Source organism: Syngnathus scovelli, chromosome 4 (genome assembly GCF_024217435.2).
Source record: "Syngnathus scovelli strain Florida chromosome 4, RoL_Ssco_1.2, whole genome shotgun sequence".
Classification (NCBI taxonomy): domain Eukaryota; kingdom Metazoa; phylum Chordata; class Actinopteri; order Syngnathiformes; family Syngnathidae; genus Syngnathus; species Syngnathus scovelli.
The window spans coordinates 9,353,314-9,374,492 of NC_090850.1; the positions used below are offsets into that span (position 1 = coordinate 9,353,314).

The following is a 21,179-nucleotide window of genomic DNA, read 5'->3' on the forward strand; positions in this document are numbered from 1 at the left end:
AGGTCGCGGAAAGCTAGGTGCTATTTGCACCATGTCAACTCACTAGCAACGAGCTTCAGCTGCCTTATACGTGTAGGTTGGCTAAACGTAATCTAAAAGTAATCATCATCTTCATAGCGGAGAATAAGATGCACTTCTGACAATTATAGCATTCGTTCTTGTTCTTTGTGGAACGGAACTAAAAATCAAAATTAATTAATGTTCCATTATGCCATGTGTCAGCCAGGAGAGTGGCCTTTTAATTTTACAGACATTATTATTGCATAACACATTTATAATATCAGTAATGTTAACTTTTTTAATTTCACAATGGAATTCTAACAAAGGCTGAATTCTCGTCAAATCACATTTACTGTATTTATGAGAAAAGGTATGTCATTTGTTTGATATGGTCTCAGAAACGTGCGCACATCACACATGAGCAAATTTCTTATATCTCGTCTCTCTGAAAATATGTATTTGTTTGGTTTTTCGTTGATTAACTTTTTGCCAATCAATCTTGAGGCTTGTTAGCTAAGAATTGATATGAAAGATCTGTGGGAGCTTTCCCTGACAAGTTGAAATTAATCGGATGCAAAGACCTTTGAAATGGCTCGAGAGGAAATTCTCAAAGTTCAATTTGTTTTCAGATCAACAGTCAAATGTTTTGCGCAGTCTAATCAAATTTTAATAACCCCAGTTTTGTACTTACAACCTTTTATCTACTGCCCCCAAGTGGCCAAATCAAAAGCAGTTAAAATAGTTGAGGGCTATCCAGTTGTATTTAGCGAAATGTCATATGTGCTTTAATTTATGTATTAGATTTATTTTAAAATATGTATTGACATTTGTTTTAAAGCATTTGTTTTTCTTCTAACGCTCCCATTTTGACCCATCTGTGAAGCACCACAGGGAGTTGTGGCATACTATGCCTTGTTCAGCCGAGTTTATTAATTAGTTGTGAAAGAACACGCAATGCAAATGCATCAGCTATTGGGTTGCTGTGTATACTATAATTATGTGCACTCCATGATGTGTCCGAGGAATTGAAACAGTGCTGCTTATTGATTTTATAGTACTTTGTTCTTAGCAGATTTGCTATTGTTATTCAGGATACACTATTTCACCACTATGGTCAAAATATTTGTCATGTGCTAAATCGTAAAGCTTTTTGATTGCTTTGTCACTGTCTCCATCGGGAAATTCCGGTCCATGTGAATCCAATCGTGCAAAATCTAAGATGACTGAGGTTGTTGAAGGGTGAAGCTGAAGATCCTGTCTCTCATGTGGTCTTTATCAGGAAGTGACACCAACACCTTTGTATGGCACTCACTGAGCCATGGATGGCATAAGGCTGCAATACTGCATGTATAGTACTTTATGTACTAGCTACGTCTTTTTAAGAGACATCATTATTGGTTTTGATGCACAATTAGGTCTTTGCAGTGCCTTCCCACCCATCGAGAGTAAAAATGTCAGAGAGGGACATGGTCAAATTCATCCATAGTGGCATTGCGCAAACACCATACAGTTGCACTTAGGATGTTCAAGGGATGAAACACTACAGGGAACCCAAGTGATGCATGATTTTTTTATTTGGGATATTTTTGTTGCCTCTACTAATTAACACTGGAAGAATTCAGGAGAAGTTCAGCAACCAGGGGAGTCTAGTAATTTGTAGTATTGGTAATTGGTATTTTTACAGGTTGTAAACAAACAACATACAGTTCAATTTTGGTATTTTTTTCCAAATCAAATCGTCTGTAAACGTCCATTTTTTATGATAAGTACATATTGCCGAGGTGCGGTCTATTGTTCATGGAATAGGCTACCGCGGCGAGACTTCCAATTAATTATTAATTATTTGCACCGACCGGAGTAGTACAACAATTGTGATTTGAAAATTCAATAAAATCTGAATAGTGAGGGTTCACTCTTTATCAAAGACGAAAGGAGCCGCATTGTTTTTTTTTTTTGGTTTTTTTTTGTTTTGTTTTTTAATGCCCAGATGGATTTAGATCCGAACGTAATTGCTTGGTGAAGTTGTGGATGTAGTTTTTGTGTCTGCTACTGCATTCGGTCCATGTCCCACATAGTAATTTCATTGGGCATTTCTAAAACTGGTGACTATTGAACGCCAAGGACTGTGTCACTTGAATAGTACAGTTAGCGTTATTTAGAAAAAATATTACATCCACACTGCACATCAAAAATGCAATTTCTAACCTGGAACATTATTTTGGCACACCGTTTGGTTTTAGAGATAGAGATTATGGTTGTGTACATCTCCCATTCCCATGATGACCTACAACATTCCTGGCTCTTTCCATGGAATTAAGCTTTGATGAAATACATTTCTTAAATTTTTGTTTTGGTTAGATATATATATTTTGTTGGCTTTCTTGTTGTCGTTGTTGCAAAAATGTAAAATACGGCATTTCACATTAGTTACACAATCCAATTGCAGGTAAAGTGTATTTCGTTGAACAATAGTTTTCAGTGATTTGGCAATTTCATAGGTAAAAGAAGGTAAGCACTCATGAGGAAAAGAGCAGAGCCAATGCTCCAATATGGGAGCATGTACGTGTCCGTGCATTTGGGGTAATTTTAGAGTGTCAGGCTGAATAATGAAAAGTGATCACATTGGACAAAGGAGAATGAGGTCGAGCAGCACTGGCTGAAAAGAGTGTGGAAAGTATGGAATTGGATATGAAATATGTGGGACTGTTCCTTAAGTCATACTCCCAGCTCTTTTCCCAACAGATTGCACATTTTAACTGGATTTCTACAGGCTGTACCGCCGTCAGTCAAAGGGTCAGTCTACCGACAGATAATCGGACTGTCATACCAGAGCTGTCATGCACAGTGGATACTAGAGAATGTGACAACACACTAAGCTAGTTTGCATTTTGGATCAATACATTATAAAGAGCCGGGCCTGATTACTATCCACTGTCACCTTGAATTTAAGGACATGCCATCAGTGTCCCTTTTGTGCCCAAGTACGGTAATCTCAATTGTATCATTATTTATTGTAAAAAATAAAATAAAATAAAAATCCCTTGCTTTTTTTTTCCATTCAAAATTTGGGAAATATAAAAAATATAACATGCATATAAAATGTAAGCAAGGACTCGCCCTAGAGTGCAATAAACTGATTTTAAAGTTTGTTTTGAATTTAGCAGCAATATAATGGTCTTGATTTACCATATTAACCCTGTTTTTGATTTCTCAAGAAAGAATGAACAGACCACTCACCATGATGCTTTTTTTATTTCAAAAAATGGATGAAATCTCTGCATAACAAGCTCAGACTAGTGTCACCAGTGTGGCGTGCTCATTTCCGGTAAGGTGTAGTTTTTCTATGGCAACAGGACGCGAAAAGGGTAAAAATTTTATAAGGCCAAAATGAGACTTAATCACACGATAAAAGGGGTTTGGACTAATCACGTTAATAACACGTTATACTGACATATATATACACACAGCTATGAAATGATGGATGGATGTAATTTACCATTTATTTCCTTCCCTTCATGCTCTCAGACTGGAATATTCATTGTCATCGCCTCTCCCAGTTGTCTCCAGGCTCGGAAGAAGACGAACACGAGGGTCCAGTGTGTGAGAAGTTGGGTCGCATTCAGTTCAGCGTAGGATACAGCTTCCAGGACTCCACCCTCACTGTCAAAATCCTCAAGGGCCAGGAATTGCCTGCCAAGGACTTTTCCGGCACTTCTGACCCCTTTGTCAAACTCTACCTGCTGCCTGACAAGAAGCACAAACTGGAGACCAAAGTGAAGAGGAAGAATCTGAACCCACATTGGAATGAGACCTTTTTGTTTGAAGGTTTGAATGGCATTTATTTGCTTGTTTGTTTCATTTTTTTTCTTTGACTGAAATAACCATGAGTACAGTATATATGTATGTATTTTTTGAGATTCTATTAGTGAGGACCTTTTACAATGACTTTTTTTTTCTCCTCTTTGCTGATAATGTAGACACTCGGTGCATTTCTATTTCAGGGTTCCCATTTGAGAAAGTGGTCCAGAGAACTCTATACCTGCAGGTTCTGGATTATGACCGCTTCAGCAGGAATGACCCCATCGGAGAGGTGTCCATCCCCCTCAACAAATTGGATCTGGCCAACATGCAGACTTTCTGGAAGGAATTGAAACCATGTAGCGATGGCAGTGTGAGTAAAGAGGGGGAAAAGAGGTGGCAGAAGGAATGGAGTGGGAGGAGGGGAGATGGGACAGAATGTAATGGGTGATGTCATATTGCTGGCTGCTGTGACAGTCCCGGGGGAGATGTGGTAGTATGCCGGTGGGAGAGGATAGAAGTGAATACTGAGCATCTGACAGGTTGGTGAATTGAACACAGACTGCGGAAAGAAAACACAGTAAGAAGAGGGGAGAACAATTGAAAAGAGCATTACAATAAAACAAGTGTGTATCATTTAACCAGGGAAGCCGAGGAGATCTGTTGGTGTCTCTGTGCTACAACCCCACCGCCAACACTATCACTGTGAGCATCGTCAAAGCCCGCAACCTCAAAGCCATGGACATTGGAGGCACTTCTGGTACACGGGCTCCTTTAATTGGTTCCTTCACGCATCATTGTCGTGTGCACTTCAAATACATTGAAATATTAACGACCAGAGAGGAATTAAATCCATGACGTCATACACACGCAATACCGGGTTAACAATTCATATTGCTCTTCCCAGACCCCTATGTGAAGGTGTGGTTGATGAACAAGGACAAGCGTGTGGAGAAGAAAAAGACGGTGGTAATGAAGCGTTGTCTAAACCCTGTTTTCAACGAGTCCTTTCCCTTTGACGTGCCTGCCCACGTGCTGAGGGAGACCACCATAATTATCACTGTCATGGACAAGGACAGGCTTAGTCGCAATGATGTCATTGGAAAGGTAACTCCTTTCCTCTTCTTCGCTTCTTCCTGCCTCTTCCTCTTCCTGTGTGTATTTTTGACTTCATGACAGGCCAGCTTCACTTAATCACCCAGCCAGTCTCTACTGACCCCTGCTGGTTCATGTCATGCAGCCACTCATCTAATATAAGATGTTCATGTTCATTCTAACCCTTTGTAGCACCTCAAGTCAAGTAATGTGTGCTTTGGATTATTGATAATATGCTTCAACAAAAGTTCAGTATCGTCACTTGGTGACACAGTGCATGAGCTAATATTGTCTCTGCTCCTGGCAGATTTATCTCTCATGGAAGAGTGGCCCCGCGGAGGTGAAACACTGGAAAGACATGATGGGTCATCCCCGTACTGCCGTGGCCCAATGGCATGCACTCAAGGCCTGAGGGAGCGAGCGGGCTCTGTTCCCCGTGCCCTCGGCTCACATCTCCTGCTCTCGAGCTGCGGCCGCGGGTTGCAGACAGTGTGCGTCACCTCTTTGTTCTCAGGCCTCTTTGAAATCCTTGACTCCTAAATTTCACCCCTTGTCAAACAGTGATGCCCACTTGACCCCCTCCTCTCTCATTCCTCTGACCTTTAAATGTATTTGATGTCCACCCACTTCCTCCTTGTACTGTCTTTTTATGAGATTTTTTTTTTTTGTTCACAATACCACTGTGTCTTTCTTGTCAACCACTCCTAGTGTTAAACACAAGAGCAGTACCTCTTGCCACACGAGAATATAAATACTGTTTACCAAAACAACGGAAAAATCCCAAACTCCTGTATGGTGTTAAGCATCGAGGTCAGAAACAGCCCTGTGCGCCAATGGCACTGCCCCCATGTGATGTTAGAGCGAGGGAGCACTCGTCTCTACTCTGCTGTTGCTGTCACTGCCAGTCTACATCCTGATCATGCCCCAAGCATCAGGAAGTTGATGAATGCAATGGATGTAAAGTGGACTTTTTCTTTTTGCTCGGGAAGCTGTGTAACCATTTACCTAAGACCAGACCCCCTCGTTGTCTGTGCGTGATGTGTGTGGGTGATGTGCTGTGACCCCCCCAAATGAAGTTCTTCAAAAAAGAGGAGGATTCAATGATAAAACCTCCAGTATTGGGCCACAAAGCGTCAAAACATTGTCCTGTTTTTGGACGGAAAAAAAAGGAGTAGAAGAGATTCGTGTGTTATCTTTTGTTTACAAAAAATAACTAAGAATCGAGAAATGTTTGTGTGCATCAGTGGATGAATGAGGGATCACTTTGGGCGTGGTCTTGATGATAAAGGTGGATTAATTCTAGCTCGAAAAAATGGTGCATTCTTTTAGTCATTCCAAAGAAAACATGTAATTTCAGACTCTATATTTTCATTAGGCAGTAGTCTCGGGGTGGATCACCCTTGTACGAAAACGACATGATTAGCTTTTCTTCAGGTGAGTCCAAATAAATCCGTAAAGGTTAACTTATGCCGACTATTCAGCTGCCAAACTGAACTCTTTGCCAGCAGCAAATGAAGTTTGGTCCGTCTGGATTTTTTGTCCGTTCTGGAGTTTTGTCTTCCAGTTATTTGTTTCATTGGTTCAAGAACCAAAAAATACCTGCCCTTAAGTCCTCTTGTTCATTGTACTTTCTGAAAGAATAAAGGAAAGTCTCCTATTTGTGTGCGGGCGTGTGCACGCGCCTGCGCCGTGTGTGAGTGTGTGTGTGCGTGCGTGCGTGCGTGCGTGTGTGTGTCTGATCATAGTAAATCCATGTTTAAAAGGTTTGTCAGCTCTCTGTGCAATATGACAGTTTTATTTTTCAAATTTTTTTTGTCTGCACTTGTAGATGTCAATGCTGGAACAAACCTCTCTTAATAATGAATAGCAGGGTTATTTTCATATTATAAAGATGGCAGCTTAATCTTACAATTTTTGGTTTGGACCAAAGCAGCTAACCACACTCCTGCTGGCATTGCCCCAAAACACTCCCACCATGCACACATGCTATCTGGCACAACATGTTCTGTGTCCAGATCCCACCATGTTTTGCTGCTCGCCATATGCACACACTGCAAGAGCCATGGAAGGGGGGGTGGGGGTAGAACAGGGCATAGTCACAACCTCTCTGCATCCCAAGAGGTTCCGCGTCACCTCATCCCAAAATAACCTGAAATGTTGTTTGTGCTGATGGCCATGGCCGATGAACAAGACATTATTTATGATAGTGATGACGGAATAACATTCCAAAGACATACGACAAGTCACCTTCATTAATGCAGCTACGAATTGTCAGGGCGTGGTATAGTCCATCCACTACAGAATGAGGTAGAAATTGCCTTACTTAGACACAAATCAAAGAGAGGTGATCCAGCAACATCTAATGTACACGCTGTATTTGTTTGTACAATGAAATGTCCAGTATGGGCGGTATTAATTGGGTAGATCTATCTGTCTTTGGCCCGTGTTTTATTGTTACACATCTGTAAGGTGCACAATGTGAAATACTGATCTTTTGTTTCATTTTTGAAATTGTACAGTGTATATAAGAGATAAACGTGTACATGCATAAACATCCCATAATGTTTTTAAATCCATCATTTCCTCCAGCGCATACATCAAGTAGGTAAGATAAAAATATCACATTCACAGAGTCCCCTGGAAGAATTCTCGAGTACCGTATTTTCCGCACTATAAGGCGCACCTAAAAACCTCCAATTTTCTCAAAAGCCGGCAGTGCGCCTTATAATCAGGTGCGCCTTATATATGGACCTATATTGAGCCACTACAGCAGGCGTGTCCAAAGTCCGGCCCGCGTGCCAAATGTATATATCTTATATATGGACAAAGTTTTAAAATGGGCCATTCATTGAAGGTGCGCCTTATAATCCGGTGCGCCTTATAGTCTGGAAAATATGATAGTTTTGCTGAAATAATGCTTTCTAGGATTGAGTCAGTCTATTGCAGGGGTCTCAAACTCCAGTCCTCGGGGGCCGCATACCTACATGTTTTCCAAGTTTCCCTCGTTAAACACACCTGATTCAATTATCAGGCTCCTGCAGAACGTGAGGATGAACTGATCATTTGAATCAGGAGTGTTTAACAAGGGAAACTTGGAAAACATGTAGGAATGCGGCCCCCGAGGACTGGAGTTTGAGACCCCTGGTCTATTGTATATTTGAGCATTTCATTGGTCTTATTAAGTGATTACAAAAAGCAATGTGCCAATGAAATAAGACAATCTTAAATCATTTCATAGCCATGTAAAGTTAAGCCCCAATACTAGTTGACACTGTCACAAATCTATACCCACCACTGCTCTTTCTGTTTTATGCTAATTTTTTATGCATTGTAATTATTTTTGTTATGTTTAAAATAAGCAACTGTAACACTCTTTTCTCTGTTCCATTCACACTTTCCTTAACAAGCACCACAGTGTATTGTTGTGAAGGAGCTGGATGAGCGGTCAGCCATTGCATCCATCCACAAAAGTAAAGTGGCACGCCGGTGAGCAGTTCTTCTCCTGCATACATGGGCAGGCAAGCTGAATGCTGGGGATGCGGGAGGTGGACAGATAAAGGGAGCAGGAGAATGAGGTATTGAAATTCCCAGCGAGAAGAGGGTGGCGACACAGCTGAGGATCAAACGCGGAGCTGTCACGACACAGGAAGCAGCGGTGGAGGATGACAGCAATGCTGGGCCACAGATAGCTACAGTGGGTGTGCGTAGGAAAACCATGAATGCATACTCCAAACAAATCTCAGAGCTCCACAAGTAGCACGGTTTTATTCCTTCGCAATGAAGACACTAATGAGCTAGTTCCCCAAGAATTACCAACATAATTATTCTCCCCTGTTACTGCACACAAAAAAATATATAATTATACTCCCCCTGTTACTGCACTTAAAGCGAGACCATTTACTCATTTAAGAAGAACAGCAACCTTGTGTTGTGTCAAGTCAGTTTTATTTGTATAGCCCTTAATCACAAACATGTCACTATGCATTTAATCACATATTCATATTCACAACCTACAAGGTTTTGGACTGTGGAAGGACCGGAATGCCCACATATGGCAAAGAAATAGTATATATGACGGCCAAGACAAGATATATAATCTGCATGTCATAGAGTCAGACATTCATTATGAGATGTCAGCGTGAAGGGCATTGCAGGACTCAAGGACATTTGAATGTGAACTGGCATCCCCCAGCAATTTGTGTTTTGCAGCTTGATCATGAAATATTCATACCTAGGATGATACAAATAACAGCAAATTAGGTAACAAGAATATTAGAAACGCTTTTCAGTTCTGGATCAGCGCCAGAGGTCAATAGCTTTCAGAACCATGTATAGCAATACTCTTTTGTATGGGTGATTTAAAGCAGTATCGGCCCCTAATTTATATTGGACGGGATCGGTAAGGAAATTGTGGTACTGCCCACAAACACCAACTTAAATGTTTCAGGGGATTTATCGGTTCGGTCTGCTCAAAGTGAGTAAACGTTTGATTTTTTCAGTCCACAAACAGCTTTGGCACACCACTGGAAAGGCTTGAGCATAGTGTGAAATTAAAATCCCAAAAGACACTGGACAACAAGAAAATACCAACTAACAAAAAAATGAAAATAGGGCTGTAATACAAACTCTCAAACATTTTACCCTTCTTGTGACCTATAATTTATGATTATAAATGCACCCCCACACATACCGTAGTACCTCTTACAGTAAGTTACACAATTAACAAAAAAAGAACATTTATTTTTTGAAATCTCACACACAGAGGGCTCTTCGCTATTAAATGTACCCAGCAGAATAAATATTCCAACATATTTTAAGGCATTGGTCACACAAATTGTGCTTGGTACGTGCTGTTCTTTTTGTGTATTATTAAAACACCTTGTCTAACTTATGTATACATTATAATTTCACGAGCATGCACAAGCAATCTGGATCTAATTTAATAATCTGCCCACATCTGGCCAGAGGGATTTTCTCCTCCATTCTGCAGTTGAGGGTTGCAAATTTGAAGAGATGTGAGTATGGAGCCATATTTACAGTAAATGCCTCAGAGCTAACATTTATGAGCTTTAAAAGGAAAGACAATTTCAGTGGTGCTAAGGATACAATAAAAAAGGTTGGCTTGCTCTCTGAAATCCAGAGTGCCTCATAATGACCCATATGAGCACTATAACACGCATGATAACTTGGAAGAGGTTCATCCAAATAAATCAAACATGGGTGCTGTGGATGATTTAAAATTGACAGGTTCACATTATGGCAGATGGATGTGATTTCAATATGTGCCATTATCGACTTAAAGTACGGTACTGGAGACATTTACATCACACGCTCAATGGTTGAATTCGACCATACTTTGTCGCCATCTGCTGGACATAAATTTAGAAAAACAAAGTAAGTTAATGGGTCATTTTGAATTGTCATCAAGTGTGCCATTTTTTCTTTCATTTTGTTCCGTTGATGCAGAAAATGTGAACTGAACTGTGAACTTATAACGAAGGTAGGGGATATAAAGTATCCTTACATTTTTCCACCATAAATTTAAAATATAACTATCTTTTCAAAAAGGGAGTCACATTATTTGTTTATTTTTATTAACTTCTTGAAATACATTTTATAAAAATTGAGCTACACCAGTTAGTATATATAATTGATAATGAAAAGCTTTGAAATGATTTGAGTCGTTTTTTCAATTGAAAAACAGCATTTGAACAGAGGTGTGTGTGTGTGGACTTTTTATTTCCACTGCACATCCTGAATTGGTGAAATTTACCCACCTCATATGCGGTTTAACATTTATCGAATCACCACCATAATCATAATGTGACATATGATGAAAACAAATTTGACACCCCTCCAGTTCATCTACATAAGATATTTGTTTCACAACTCTTCACATTAGACGCTACAGTAGGTACTGTCATGTTCACTTTATTTACATGAAGGAGCTTCTGAAATGCAAAACAATGAGATGGAAATTCTGGCAAGAAATGTTCTAATGATTATAAAAAGTGATTCATTCCATTCCTTGTTATTTCCAGCCCTGAATGTGGATATGCATAACACTACAATAATAACCAAACCCCTGGCAACTGGAAAATGGTGAGGAGAGGACCCAGAGAAGATCAACCTTTATTAAATAACATGCAAATAAAACTAAAAACTAAATGTATCGCACATAATAATATGTCTTCAGGGCACCTCTTATAAGCGTTGGATAGTGTATTGGGGGGGCATCTGGGAATATCAAGAATAAATGTTATCATTGCATTGTAACCCACAAAACATTGGCGGCAACCGACTGTACAGTTGTCCACTCGCAAGTCTTCCACAGTATGTTATTACCATGGTTACATTCAGCACCAAATGAAAGAGTTTGTTAAATGGGGAATGATCATCATTGGCCTTCTTTTTCCAGGTATTCCAAACTGGGGGCATCCAAACGCTGCTCCTGATTGCGATTCTTTGTGAACTCCTTCAGCATATCCATGATCTCTCCTTGGTAAATGTCTGGTGTGGGCTGAGCCTCTGTAAGCAAAACAGGAAGTGAATCCATTCATTTTACAATACAGTATTAAAAAAAAAAAACCAATAGGGTCAGAGCATAAATTGCGGCTCACCAATAACAATAATGTGGAAAATGGACAGATGAAAGGAGATTGCCTACATTGCTCATCGTTTCACTACCCATTCACCCTCTAAGATTATCATTTAAATTTCAGAAAAATTGTCGACACATTCTTTTTTTAGACAACAAATAGAAAACAGTTATCTTAAAAATACAGCAATGAAATGCTTCATTCACCTGTTGCCCAATAGTAGATGTCCCAGTCATTGCTTGGTTCATTAATGAGTCTGTCATACTGCTGCAGCTGGGTCTCACTCATCGTATTCAGGTATCGCTTGGCAAAAATGCTACAAGAGGAACAGAAAATCATTTAAGTGAAAATATGCAGTAGTTTTAAATATCACCTGGCAATGTTAGCAGTACTAAAGGATTTTAATACTTGAAGACATCAGCAACATTTGAAGCTTGAACACATGTAGTACCTTTACAACAATGCTACATTTGGATTGACGTTTGTCATCTGCACAGCATCATAAAAGTTTTTTCCAGTTATCTTCAAGTACGTGACCGGGAAAGCCCCTTTATACTTCATAAATTGTCTGACAGTGCCATTCTAAACCGAGCTTTGTTATATTTTTATACTAGTCTGAATTTTTGGTGCAGGGCTAAATCATGCAAGTGAACCAACTTGTTCAGCCTTTAGATGTAGAAAACTAGTACTGTAATAATAACTGGAACCACTTGATGATTGACTACAACCTTTCAAAAGGACAACACGATAGATGACAGATTAACAAATGTGCCTGAAGACTAAAAAATGTTCATAGGTGTGAATGGTCGTTTGTTTATTGGGGCTCTGCAACTGTTCCCGACCAGTTAAGGTTGTAGTACCCAGCCTCGCCCAAAAGTCAGCTTGGATATGGTGCAGCACACCCGAGACCCTCGCGAGAACAAGCGGATGGATTGCTTACTAACCTGAGCAATATGCAGTTCTCCAACATGCCCCTTTTACGGCTCTCATAGAGAAGGCGACGTCTCTTGATGTCAATGGGCTCGCCGGCCTTTTCCTCCCAAGGGGGCAAGGGGATCTCAATCAGGTCAGTCCTAGTATCATCCGGTGTATCGCCACGGTAACAACGGGTCGGTACCATGCCAGTGACCACAGGTCTCCATGCTGTCTGGCAGATCCCTGCCACCAGCTGATGAGAAACCACAAACATAAGTCTAATAAATTATATTTTGAACTTGTCAGAAACATTTTACTGTCCTACAATCATGTTTTTTTAATGTGGGAGGAGACTGGAGTACTCAGAATACCCACACAGACACGGGCCGGGGTAAACTTGCAAAATCCACACAGCCAGCCTGAATCAAACTCTGTACCTCAGAACTGTGAGGCGGACATGCTAACCTGTGCCTCATTGTTCAAACAGTACAGCCATATCCGCCAGTCTAGAACTGGTCTAAGGCTCTGGTAGGTGATTATTTTTGCAAGGAGGTGTCAACAAAGTGTCATGCAGCATATCGTATCTGAATGGACCAACACACATCTTCGTGACAATAACCAAATGGAGAAAAAAAACAGAGATTCAATATTAAATGTGGGGGTCCTGTCTTCTTTCAACCCTTTGTAGTATTATTACATATACCAGGAGGGAAACCAGTCATTGAATTACAAGTTGCCAATGACAGAGCGCAACGAAGGAGCGTTGCATAATGTCGCCTGCTCGCCTCAATTAAATACTAGTAAAGTACATCGATTCAAAGTTGTAATTAGCAGACCACAAAACATAATTACTTGAAATAAAACTCACTCTTTTCGCAAAGATCGAGGACAACATTTTACTTGACTGGCAACGGTCACCTCTGCAGACTTGTGGCGTAACGTCCGAAACAATAAACGCCCCTTTACGTCACACACGATGTGATTAGCCCACGCTACACACGTGACGCGATGTCGCTGATATAACAGTTGCGTTTGTTTTAGGCAAATTTTCATTACAAAGTCGGCCAAACAAGGAACAAAGCTATTACTATACATCTGCGTTTGTAATCAGATCCATTCAAACGTGTACATCTTACTATTCTAGTCCCTTCCTTCACAGCCGATGAAGGAGTAGGAACCAATGTTGTATATGTTGCTAACCGGTAACATTTAGCAGATACACGTGAGCAAGCAGGTACGTTAGCAACACTAGTGTCAATGGCCCAATGCGAAATTGTATCAACGAAATAATCTGTGGGAAGACGTGTGCACTATTTTCATTAAACTTTATTTTACCAGGCATCGTTCTATCGTGCTACGTTTATTCACTAATCCACATTCGTTGTTATTTATCCGGTCCCGACGTTTGCTAGCGTTAGCTAATGTCCGACGTCAACAAAAGTATAAATCTGACCCTGCATGATTTTTCGCTTTTCGGTAATGATGCACTCTGTGTAAATGTGCATTTCAAAACTACCCATCTGGAAAAACAAAAATAGAACCATCATCACCGTCATTGTCATCTCTGAATGATCTCTGGCCCTCGTGATGGCTGCAGCCGGACCGAGTGAATCCAAAACGGCAACCGCACAGTTGTATGGTGACCCGAAGCCTAACGACGAGGTGAGTCTTGTCTTGCTTCATTGCGAAAGCACTGCCCACAGCTCCGACGATGGACTTTTCTTTGTGTCAAAAATTATTTTTAATTTAAGTTTGGTTCTCCTGTTGCGGTCTTGTACGGTCATTTCGTATCCACATATTTGGAAAGAGGGCAAAGTTCTTGTACATTGCCTCAGGTTTTTCTTTAATTAATCGTTCAGAATTCACCCTGCAAGCATTTCCTCCTAACCTGATGATGCTTAGCAATACCGTGGAGTACAAATATCGCAAAGTAGTCCATTTTTTGTTGTTGTTGATACCCTGCACACGATGAAATGGAAATGATCTGATTTATTTAATCTCACCACAGGATTTGGACAGACTAGATGAGGCAAATGACCTTTTTGATGATGCTGTACTTTCGAGCTCAGTTAATCAAGAAAAGAAAACAACTTTGAATTCAGATGCTGCCAGTGTAACACCATCTAAAGTGAAGGATAATGTCACCACAGTGAAAGCAGATGAAAAGGAATCAAACCAGGCACGGAAATTCTCATTGTATATTGGGAATTTCTCTTGGGTAAGTTTTACTTCATACAGTCATTGTCAGTTATTGTCAACCAGTGTGCCGGCGCACATTAGTGTGCCGTAAACTGTACTTAATTGGTTCAAAAACTGCTTTTTTCTAATAAATAATATACATTTGTTATCTGTCTATGCCAGAGACTAAAAGTGACAAGTGCTCTTCTATTTGAAAAATAATCTTCGATTAGCTGGCAGAAACTACAAGTATAAAAGCAATACGTGTATCCTCTTGCGTGACATTTTTTGTTTTGTTGGTATGCCATGAGCTTTTTCCGAACTCAAAATGTGCGCCTTGGCTCAATAAGGGTTGGGAATCACTGCAGTAGCCTTCTGTACATTAATTAAGATGAGTAGTTAGTCTGAGTACATGAATTTCATCGGCTATTTGGGGGGTTATTAGAGCGGGATGAAAAAGTATATAAACACAAACACATATAAGCATTTTCATTGGCTATTTGGGGGTTATTAGAGTAGGATGAAAAAGTATATAAACACTTTGGAATTTCTTATCTCTGCATAAATTGGTCACGCAAACTATCTGCTGTAAAGTAACCGGTCCTTCTTCCCTTATATCCATTACCATTTAGTGGACATCTGACAAGGATCTGCTGCTTATGACCCAGAAATTAGGGGTGAGGGATATTGATGAAATAAAATTTGCTGAGAATAAAGCAAATGGCCAATCAAGAGGGTAAGTGACCTTTGCATTTCTTCAAGTATGTTAAAGCCCAAATATCCATCCATCCATCCATTTCCACTGTAATATATTCTACTGTTTTACGTTTTACTTATTTAGTTGTGGTCTATATAAAGTGGAACAACGATGCTCTTGTCTGAATTCCATCACGGGTCCCTCTTTTCTACTTGTTCTGAGGTGCGGCTCAGAGCAAGCCGTTTTGGGGCGGTCTCTTCAAATGCAAATGACATACTTCAGACCCCCAAGGCTGCAAGATGTGCACCTCCCTTTCCGGTCGACATTTGTAGTTATGTGATGTAATAGATAAAAGAAATGTCATAGAAAACGGAAATCACTCCTGGATACTCCAGATACACAAGAAAATGATTTTCCATGATATGCGTCGATTTTCCATGATATGCGTCTTTAAGCCTCAGTTAGCTACTGAATACGATACTTGATCTTCATGTACATTTTCATCTCATAACTACAGCTATGCAAAGGTGGTGGTGACTTCTGAAAATTCATTAAAAACATTGTTGGAGAAAATTCCCCAATGTACACTGGATGGGGAAAGCATAGACTGCCGTTTTGCCACTTATCAAAACTTCAGCGTGTTTGAGGATGTCGCTAATAAACGTAAGTGGACCAGTGTTTTGGCGCATGAGTCACATTCATGGCAAATGTTACATGGACTCACCAAAAGTGCTCTTGTGCTCTTCACAGGTTTCCCAATGCGCGGTAATTCCAAGGACACCGATTCACAAGTGTCCTCGTCAGTTTCATGGGATACCAATCCTCCCAGCATACCCACTCCGTTTCCATCACATCCGATTGGAAATGTATTTCCCCCACATTCCAGCCCGTATCCTGGCCAGCCACCTCCTCCCTTCCCACCGGTGCCAATCAACATCCCTCCGCCGCATCTGTTCCCCCCTCCACCTTTCAATGCACCAAGCCAGCCGCCTCCAAGTCTGCATATAAATCCTGCTTACTTCACCCCAGCACAAGACAGATACAGAAGTCAAACTTACGGTCAACAAAAGTGAGGATTCGTGTGATTTCAGTCTTTTTCAATATTCATAGCTATGAAATAATATCTTAGCATTTGCATTATTCATTGATCAGCTTGACTGTATCTCTGTCTTTGTGCATTGCAAACATTTCAGGGGTGACAGAGATTATGAAGAATTGCTGAAGAGAAATAAAGCTGTGGCTAGCAGTGCCATTACCAAGGCTGTGACCGGTGCAACAGCTGGTAAGTGCACCCGATCCCATCGTGTTTCGCTGCAAATTTGAGAGAAAGAATAGCCTATTGAAACAAGTTTGAATTCTCGGGGTACCATAGTATGAAGGTTGTACTAAACCCTAATGTTGATGACTCACTGGTACAACTCAACTGTGTGGGATTTCCCAGCATCTTTCTAGCCTATGTATGTGTACGCTACATGTTTTTGCAATCTATTTGTGATCAACACTTTTTGGACACTGCAAATGTTTGTAATTACAGGAGACCAGAGAGTGGCGATGGAAACGCTGTTGACAGCCATTGCTATCATCAAGCAGTCCAGCGTGTATAGGGATGAGCGCTGCCAAGCCCTCGTCACCTCCCTCAAAGACTGCCTGGTGTCCATCCAGGGAAACTGTGGCTATAGGTTTGTTTGCTTTTGCATGCTTCATACCATGCATGGAAATTGGGCTGAATTCAGACAAAATACCTGATTTATAAAAATAAGGGATGTTCAATATCACTTTTTATCAGACCACTACGAGTAAGAGTACTCAACTTTTTGGGACCCAAGTAACTGATAAATAAAGAAGATATAAATGAAAAGGCAGGCTCAATACTTCAATGTCACACCTTTTCTATAGGAGTGGCAGTAATTCTGGAGACCGGGACCGAGACAGAGATCGGGAGCGAGAACGGGAGAGAGAGCGCCACAGAGAAGGTTCGCCTCGTTGGGAAGGCGCTGGAACGTCAAGAAGGCACAGAGAACGTTCTTGGAGTCGAGAAAGGGACCGGGGCCGTTCACGTGACAGGCACAGAGATTACAGAGAACGCTACCGCTGACTTTGTAACATTGTACCCCGCACATCCTCGTGAGCCACTCTAACTCTTGGACCGCCATCAAAACCAACAATGACCGACTGGTATGCCCGCCGCCTGTACATTTACTCTTGAGTGGTTACTGATCATTTTACCACCAGAACAATTGCATTTCATTTTAGTTTATCATGTCACTTGAAATTGCAAAATGTCAAAAATTGCTTTCAGAAAGTACTTAGTCCCCTTCAATGTTTTTGTTTTGCCTTTATGCAATTTTTTTTTTAATTCTACCTAAATAATTTGAACACTTAAAAAAAAGCAAAAGCAGAATCTAACAATGTTTCCTTTTTATCATAAAACTGAAATTTCACAGATTTTTTGATAACTTGCTTTGACTTGAAATTTAACTCCGGTCCATCTACCTCTTGGTCACATTTGAAATATTTGTAAGTCCACCTTTTCAAAAGAATTAACCAGATGTGATTTGCCTGTCTGCATAGGGCCTCGCAGCTGACCAAGTATATCGGACCAAAAAGCACCTGGTCAAAGCAACTATTTGAAGAGCTTTTGTTACTAAAGTTCCTTCTGTCCCATTTTTTTTGTTTGTCTCTGAAATGTTTTGTCAGGTCTTGATATCGTGCCTTGGAAAATCACATGCATCAAGATATGGAAGAACCTGAGTTCAGTTTCATACATCTGAAAAACGGGGATTGCAAATTTTGAGGAAAACCATATTTTGAGCTTAATGTTGAAATAATTTTGAAGGGGCTGGAATACTCAGCTCATATTTTGTAGTTTTTTTTTTAACGTAAACTAATTTCTTTTTAGATTCCCGTTGACATACATGAAGGTTACAGATTTTTCTTCCGACACAATTTTTGTTCTGACACAATCTTTTAAAAAGACAAAAGATGTGTCTCCATAAGTTTGCATCATCTCTTCTTTCTGCTCTTATCGGGGACTTCAATTGTTCAAATTAAATACTGTGTGCATTGTCATTCGGATTAGAAGGAATTCTTGCATGTGCAAGACACTTAATTGTATTTAACACAGTGTCATTGTTGTCTTTTGTAATATAAAACAATCCACCTGAACATCTGAATGTGTTTGTCACTCTTGTAAGATTTTTCTTCAGGTCTACCAAGGAGATATCTAGGGATACATTTATGAATTCCAATTGTTTAGTCAACACGTATGTTAGAGTTTTTGTTACACTGGCTATGTTAAAGTAAGCTTATAATAGCTCTCCAAACCTATTTGTCGAGAATGAGCTGTGACGCCGTCTTGGTTCGGCCATCTCAATTCAATACGGAATACGGCATTTTCTTGGTCTGGTGAATCTGAGACACTCTGTTTTTCAGCATCAATACTGATGGCAGCTAAATATCTGACATCTCAATGTCAAATGAGGAAGCAGGTGGGACCGACAGGCTTACTAACAAGGGTCACCTCATAATTGAAAAAATAAATGATAGATTTAACGCCATAAGCAAGTGATGTGGCATATCTGCCATGCATTAAAATAAACCACAGGGATTATTTGGGCCAATACAAGATGTGACACAAAAATGGTATTATTCAATAAAAATATATTTATCAAACTTTACAATATTGCTCCCTTAACCCATCAAGACCTCAGTATGGGAGCTCTGGAAGTACACTTTAAAATGGCAAAAGTATTATTACTGTCAGAGTTGAATTTGAAAAATTTACAACAAACTGTATATTTGTAATTAAGTCAATCTGACGCTCCTCCATTTCTTTTGTCTGAGTCTTATTTGATGGTTATCACAAGACATACAGTACAACACTAAGGGGAAATGTGACATTTATCATCTTTATTTAAAAAAAGAAAATATTGTGGTCAAAGCATTTTTGCATCAAAACAAAGAGGACACCTTCCAAAGATCACATTTTTAATAAAGGAGGCCGGTAGCAGTTACTTTTCCAAGGGGGCATAATTCAACAACTTCTCAATAAGATCCACATGAGACAGGAGCATCCTTCGACAGCAGTATCTCTTCAGCCCCAGGGCATCAAGCGCATCACTGAGGAAGTGAGAAGAAAGGGTTCAATTTAATCAGGTTAATAACAGACTGCAGGCTGTAAATAACCTGTGCGTGCTATAGGCAATCGATATCAGGAAAATAAAATACTTTTAGATTTGCTTTTCTTACCCCTCGGTGTACTCTGCCTGGAGTAAGCCAAGGTACATCTCCCATTTGTTACCCACGATCTTTCCACATGTGAAACACCGCACTGGGATGATCATTTTCAAGACACCTAGAAACATAATTACATTAAAAAAACATTAATTCCAACATACATGGAACGTGTATAAATTGGACACCTCACTGGGTACATTCAAAATAACTTCTACCTGACAACTCATTTAAAATTGACAGAGTTTGGTATTTGCTTTTATTTATAGTACCAGCATAGGTGGTGTTTAAGTGTACTTGTAACTGGTGCAGAGCTGCTTCTAATGTCAGCTTTTTAATTACTTTATTTACTTCATTACTTTTTCTTCTGTTGTCACAAATTTTGGAGATCTTGTGGCTGGCTACATTTAGTCAGACAGATTCTAATGATTGGACCGGACTGGAGGTGAGAATGAGTCGTGGTAATTGATGTATGTATTACAATTATTTATTAGGAGTATATATTTTCAATTGTTGGACCACTTTAACGGTGGTAAAATCATAAAAGCTCTCATAATGTCTGAATATAGCGTCCGTGACTGGTTCTGGTAGGCTCGTGCTAAGCTAACAACAAAACCCCGTGGTTTGGCTACGATGTTAGCATCAACGTGGGTAGCTGACTCCATGCATGATCTTATGAATTACTAATAACATTGAAGGACAAATGTTAAGGTCCTTTTGAACTTACCCTCAGTGGTTCAGTTGCAGTATGTCAAACCAAGCAAAATAGCGACCAAAGAGCTCAAAAGCACGAAGGCAGAGTTCTTCGTTTTACAGAAATATTTCCGGTAAGATCAAGTACCCGTACATTACTTCCGGTACCATATTTCATGTAAAAGTAAAAAACTTCTGCGGCTGTTCCTAGAATGATGCATTGTGGGTTACATTCATTACATTATTATTTGTTTCTTATTCATTATTATTATTATTATTATTATTATTATTATTATTATTATTATTATTATTATTATTATATTATTATTATTATTATTATTATTATTATTATTATTTGTGTGGAGACAAAATTTGTATTTTTTCCATTTGTCCTTGTTGATGCAGAAGCGTTCTCAATAACGTTCACGACAAACACTATGAAATCACAGTTCTTTTAAATTGCATTCACAGGAACAGTTGTTTTAAGTATAAATTCCACATACAAATGGGCCTGCTTTAATAGCCATATACATATATAAAGACATCAGAAAGGGGTTATTTATGCAAAGGTCTTAAGGATTTGTTTACATAATTATTAAAGGACAAGTCAAGTCAAGTTTATTGACTTGAGTCAAAAGAAATTCTTTATAAGAACGTTTCCTAGCACACCCACTGAGATTAATATTGCGTTTGTGGAACATGAGCGAGGCAGATAAATCCACACATATTTATCTAATTCAGGGTACTGCTATTTTTCCTTTTATTGCTACTTGTTGTTTAACTGGGAATGACATTAAAGTGCCCCAGGCAACAACCAGCACGGCTCACCTGAATTCTGGGTTTGGTCATGTGATGTTTGCAATTAGACTATTGGTGGCAAAACGAATATATTCTCTTTAAAAGTAGGTAAACCAGCAACAACCTTTCCCAATTTGCATTAACTTTGGACTCTCAGAGAAAACATATACCCA

General features: G+C 39.7%; 4 protein-coding genes across 8 annotated transcripts in view; 2 read left to right on the plus strand and 2 right to left on the minus strand.

Moving 5' to 3' along the window:
• syt7b (synaptotagmin VIIb) overlaps nucleotides 1-7,459 on the plus strand; it is a 77,447-nt gene extending 69,988 nt beyond the window's left edge. For 2 of the 3 annotated variants that reach the window (XM_049717914.2, XM_049717915.2), the window contains 5 exons: nucleotides 3,558-3,825; nucleotides 4,002-4,171; nucleotides 4,444-4,558; nucleotides 4,706-4,905; nucleotides 5,201-7,459. In XM_049717914.2, the coding sequence (XP_049573871.1) occupies nucleotides 3,558-3,825; nucleotides 4,002-4,171; nucleotides 4,444-4,558; nucleotides 4,706-4,905; nucleotides 5,201-5,305 (858 nt within the window). In that variant the 3' untranslated portion in view covers nucleotides 5,306-7,459. The remainder of the gene's footprint in view (nucleotides 1-3,557; nucleotides 3,826-4,001; nucleotides 4,172-4,443; nucleotides 4,559-4,705; nucleotides 4,906-5,200) is intronic. The other variant, XR_007480669.2, reaches the window with a different exon arrangement.
• Nucleotides 7,460-10,753: 3,294 nt separating this feature from the next.
• sdhaf2 (succinate dehydrogenase complex assembly factor 2) lies at nucleotides 10,754-14,105 on the minus strand. 2 transcript variants are annotated; one of them, XM_049718034.1, is made up of 4 exons: nucleotides 13,958-14,105; nucleotides 12,437-12,660; nucleotides 11,699-11,808; nucleotides 10,754-11,421 (listed from the first exon to the last, which is right to left on the minus strand). In XM_049718034.1, exons 1-4 carry the CDS (start codon nucleotides 13,967-13,969, stop codon nucleotides 11,291-11,293), a joined length of 477 nt encoding a protein of 158 aa, XP_049573991.1. In that variant the 5' UTR covers nucleotides 13,970-14,105; the 3' UTR covers nucleotides 10,754-11,290. The 2 variants fall into 2 exon arrangements, with proteins under 2 accessions (XP_049573991.1, XP_049573990.1); XM_049718033.1 differs by lacking the exon at nucleotides 13,958-14,105 and adding an exon at nucleotides 13,276-13,416.
• LOC125967211 (cleavage and polyadenylation specificity factor subunit 7) lies at nucleotides 13,920-18,447 on the plus strand. 2 transcript variants are annotated; one of them, XR_007480682.1, is made up of 9 exons: nucleotides 13,920-14,069; nucleotides 14,416-14,625; nucleotides 15,218-15,321; nucleotides 15,800-15,945; nucleotides 16,033-16,351; nucleotides 16,476-16,564; nucleotides 16,817-16,961; nucleotides 17,179-17,457; nucleotides 17,854-18,447. XR_007480682.1 is itself a non-coding variant. In XM_049718032.1 (8 exons), exons 1-8 carry the CDS (start codon nucleotides 13,995-13,997, stop codon nucleotides 17,375-17,377), a joined length of 1,287 nt encoding a protein of 428 aa, XP_049573989.1. In that variant the 5' UTR covers nucleotides 13,920-13,994; the 3' UTR covers nucleotides 17,378-18,447. The 2 variants fall into 2 exon arrangements, 1 of the variants encoding a protein (XP_049573989.1); XM_049718032.1 differs by having other exon boundaries at nucleotides 17,179-18,447.
• Nucleotides 18,448-19,176: 729 nt separating this feature from the next.
• On the minus strand, nucleotides 19,177-20,403 carry polr2l (RNA polymerase II, I and III subunit L). Its single transcript, XM_049718035.1, has 3 exons — nucleotides 20,243-20,403; nucleotides 19,531-19,636; nucleotides 19,177-19,401 (listed from the first exon to the last, which is right to left on the minus strand). Exons 2-3 carry the CDS (start codon nucleotides 19,623-19,625, stop codon nucleotides 19,293-19,295), a joined length of 204 nt encoding a protein of 67 aa, XP_049573992.1. The 5' UTR covers nucleotides 19,626-19,636; nucleotides 20,243-20,403; the 3' UTR covers nucleotides 19,177-19,292.
• Nucleotides 20,404-21,179: the final 776 nt, after the last annotated feature.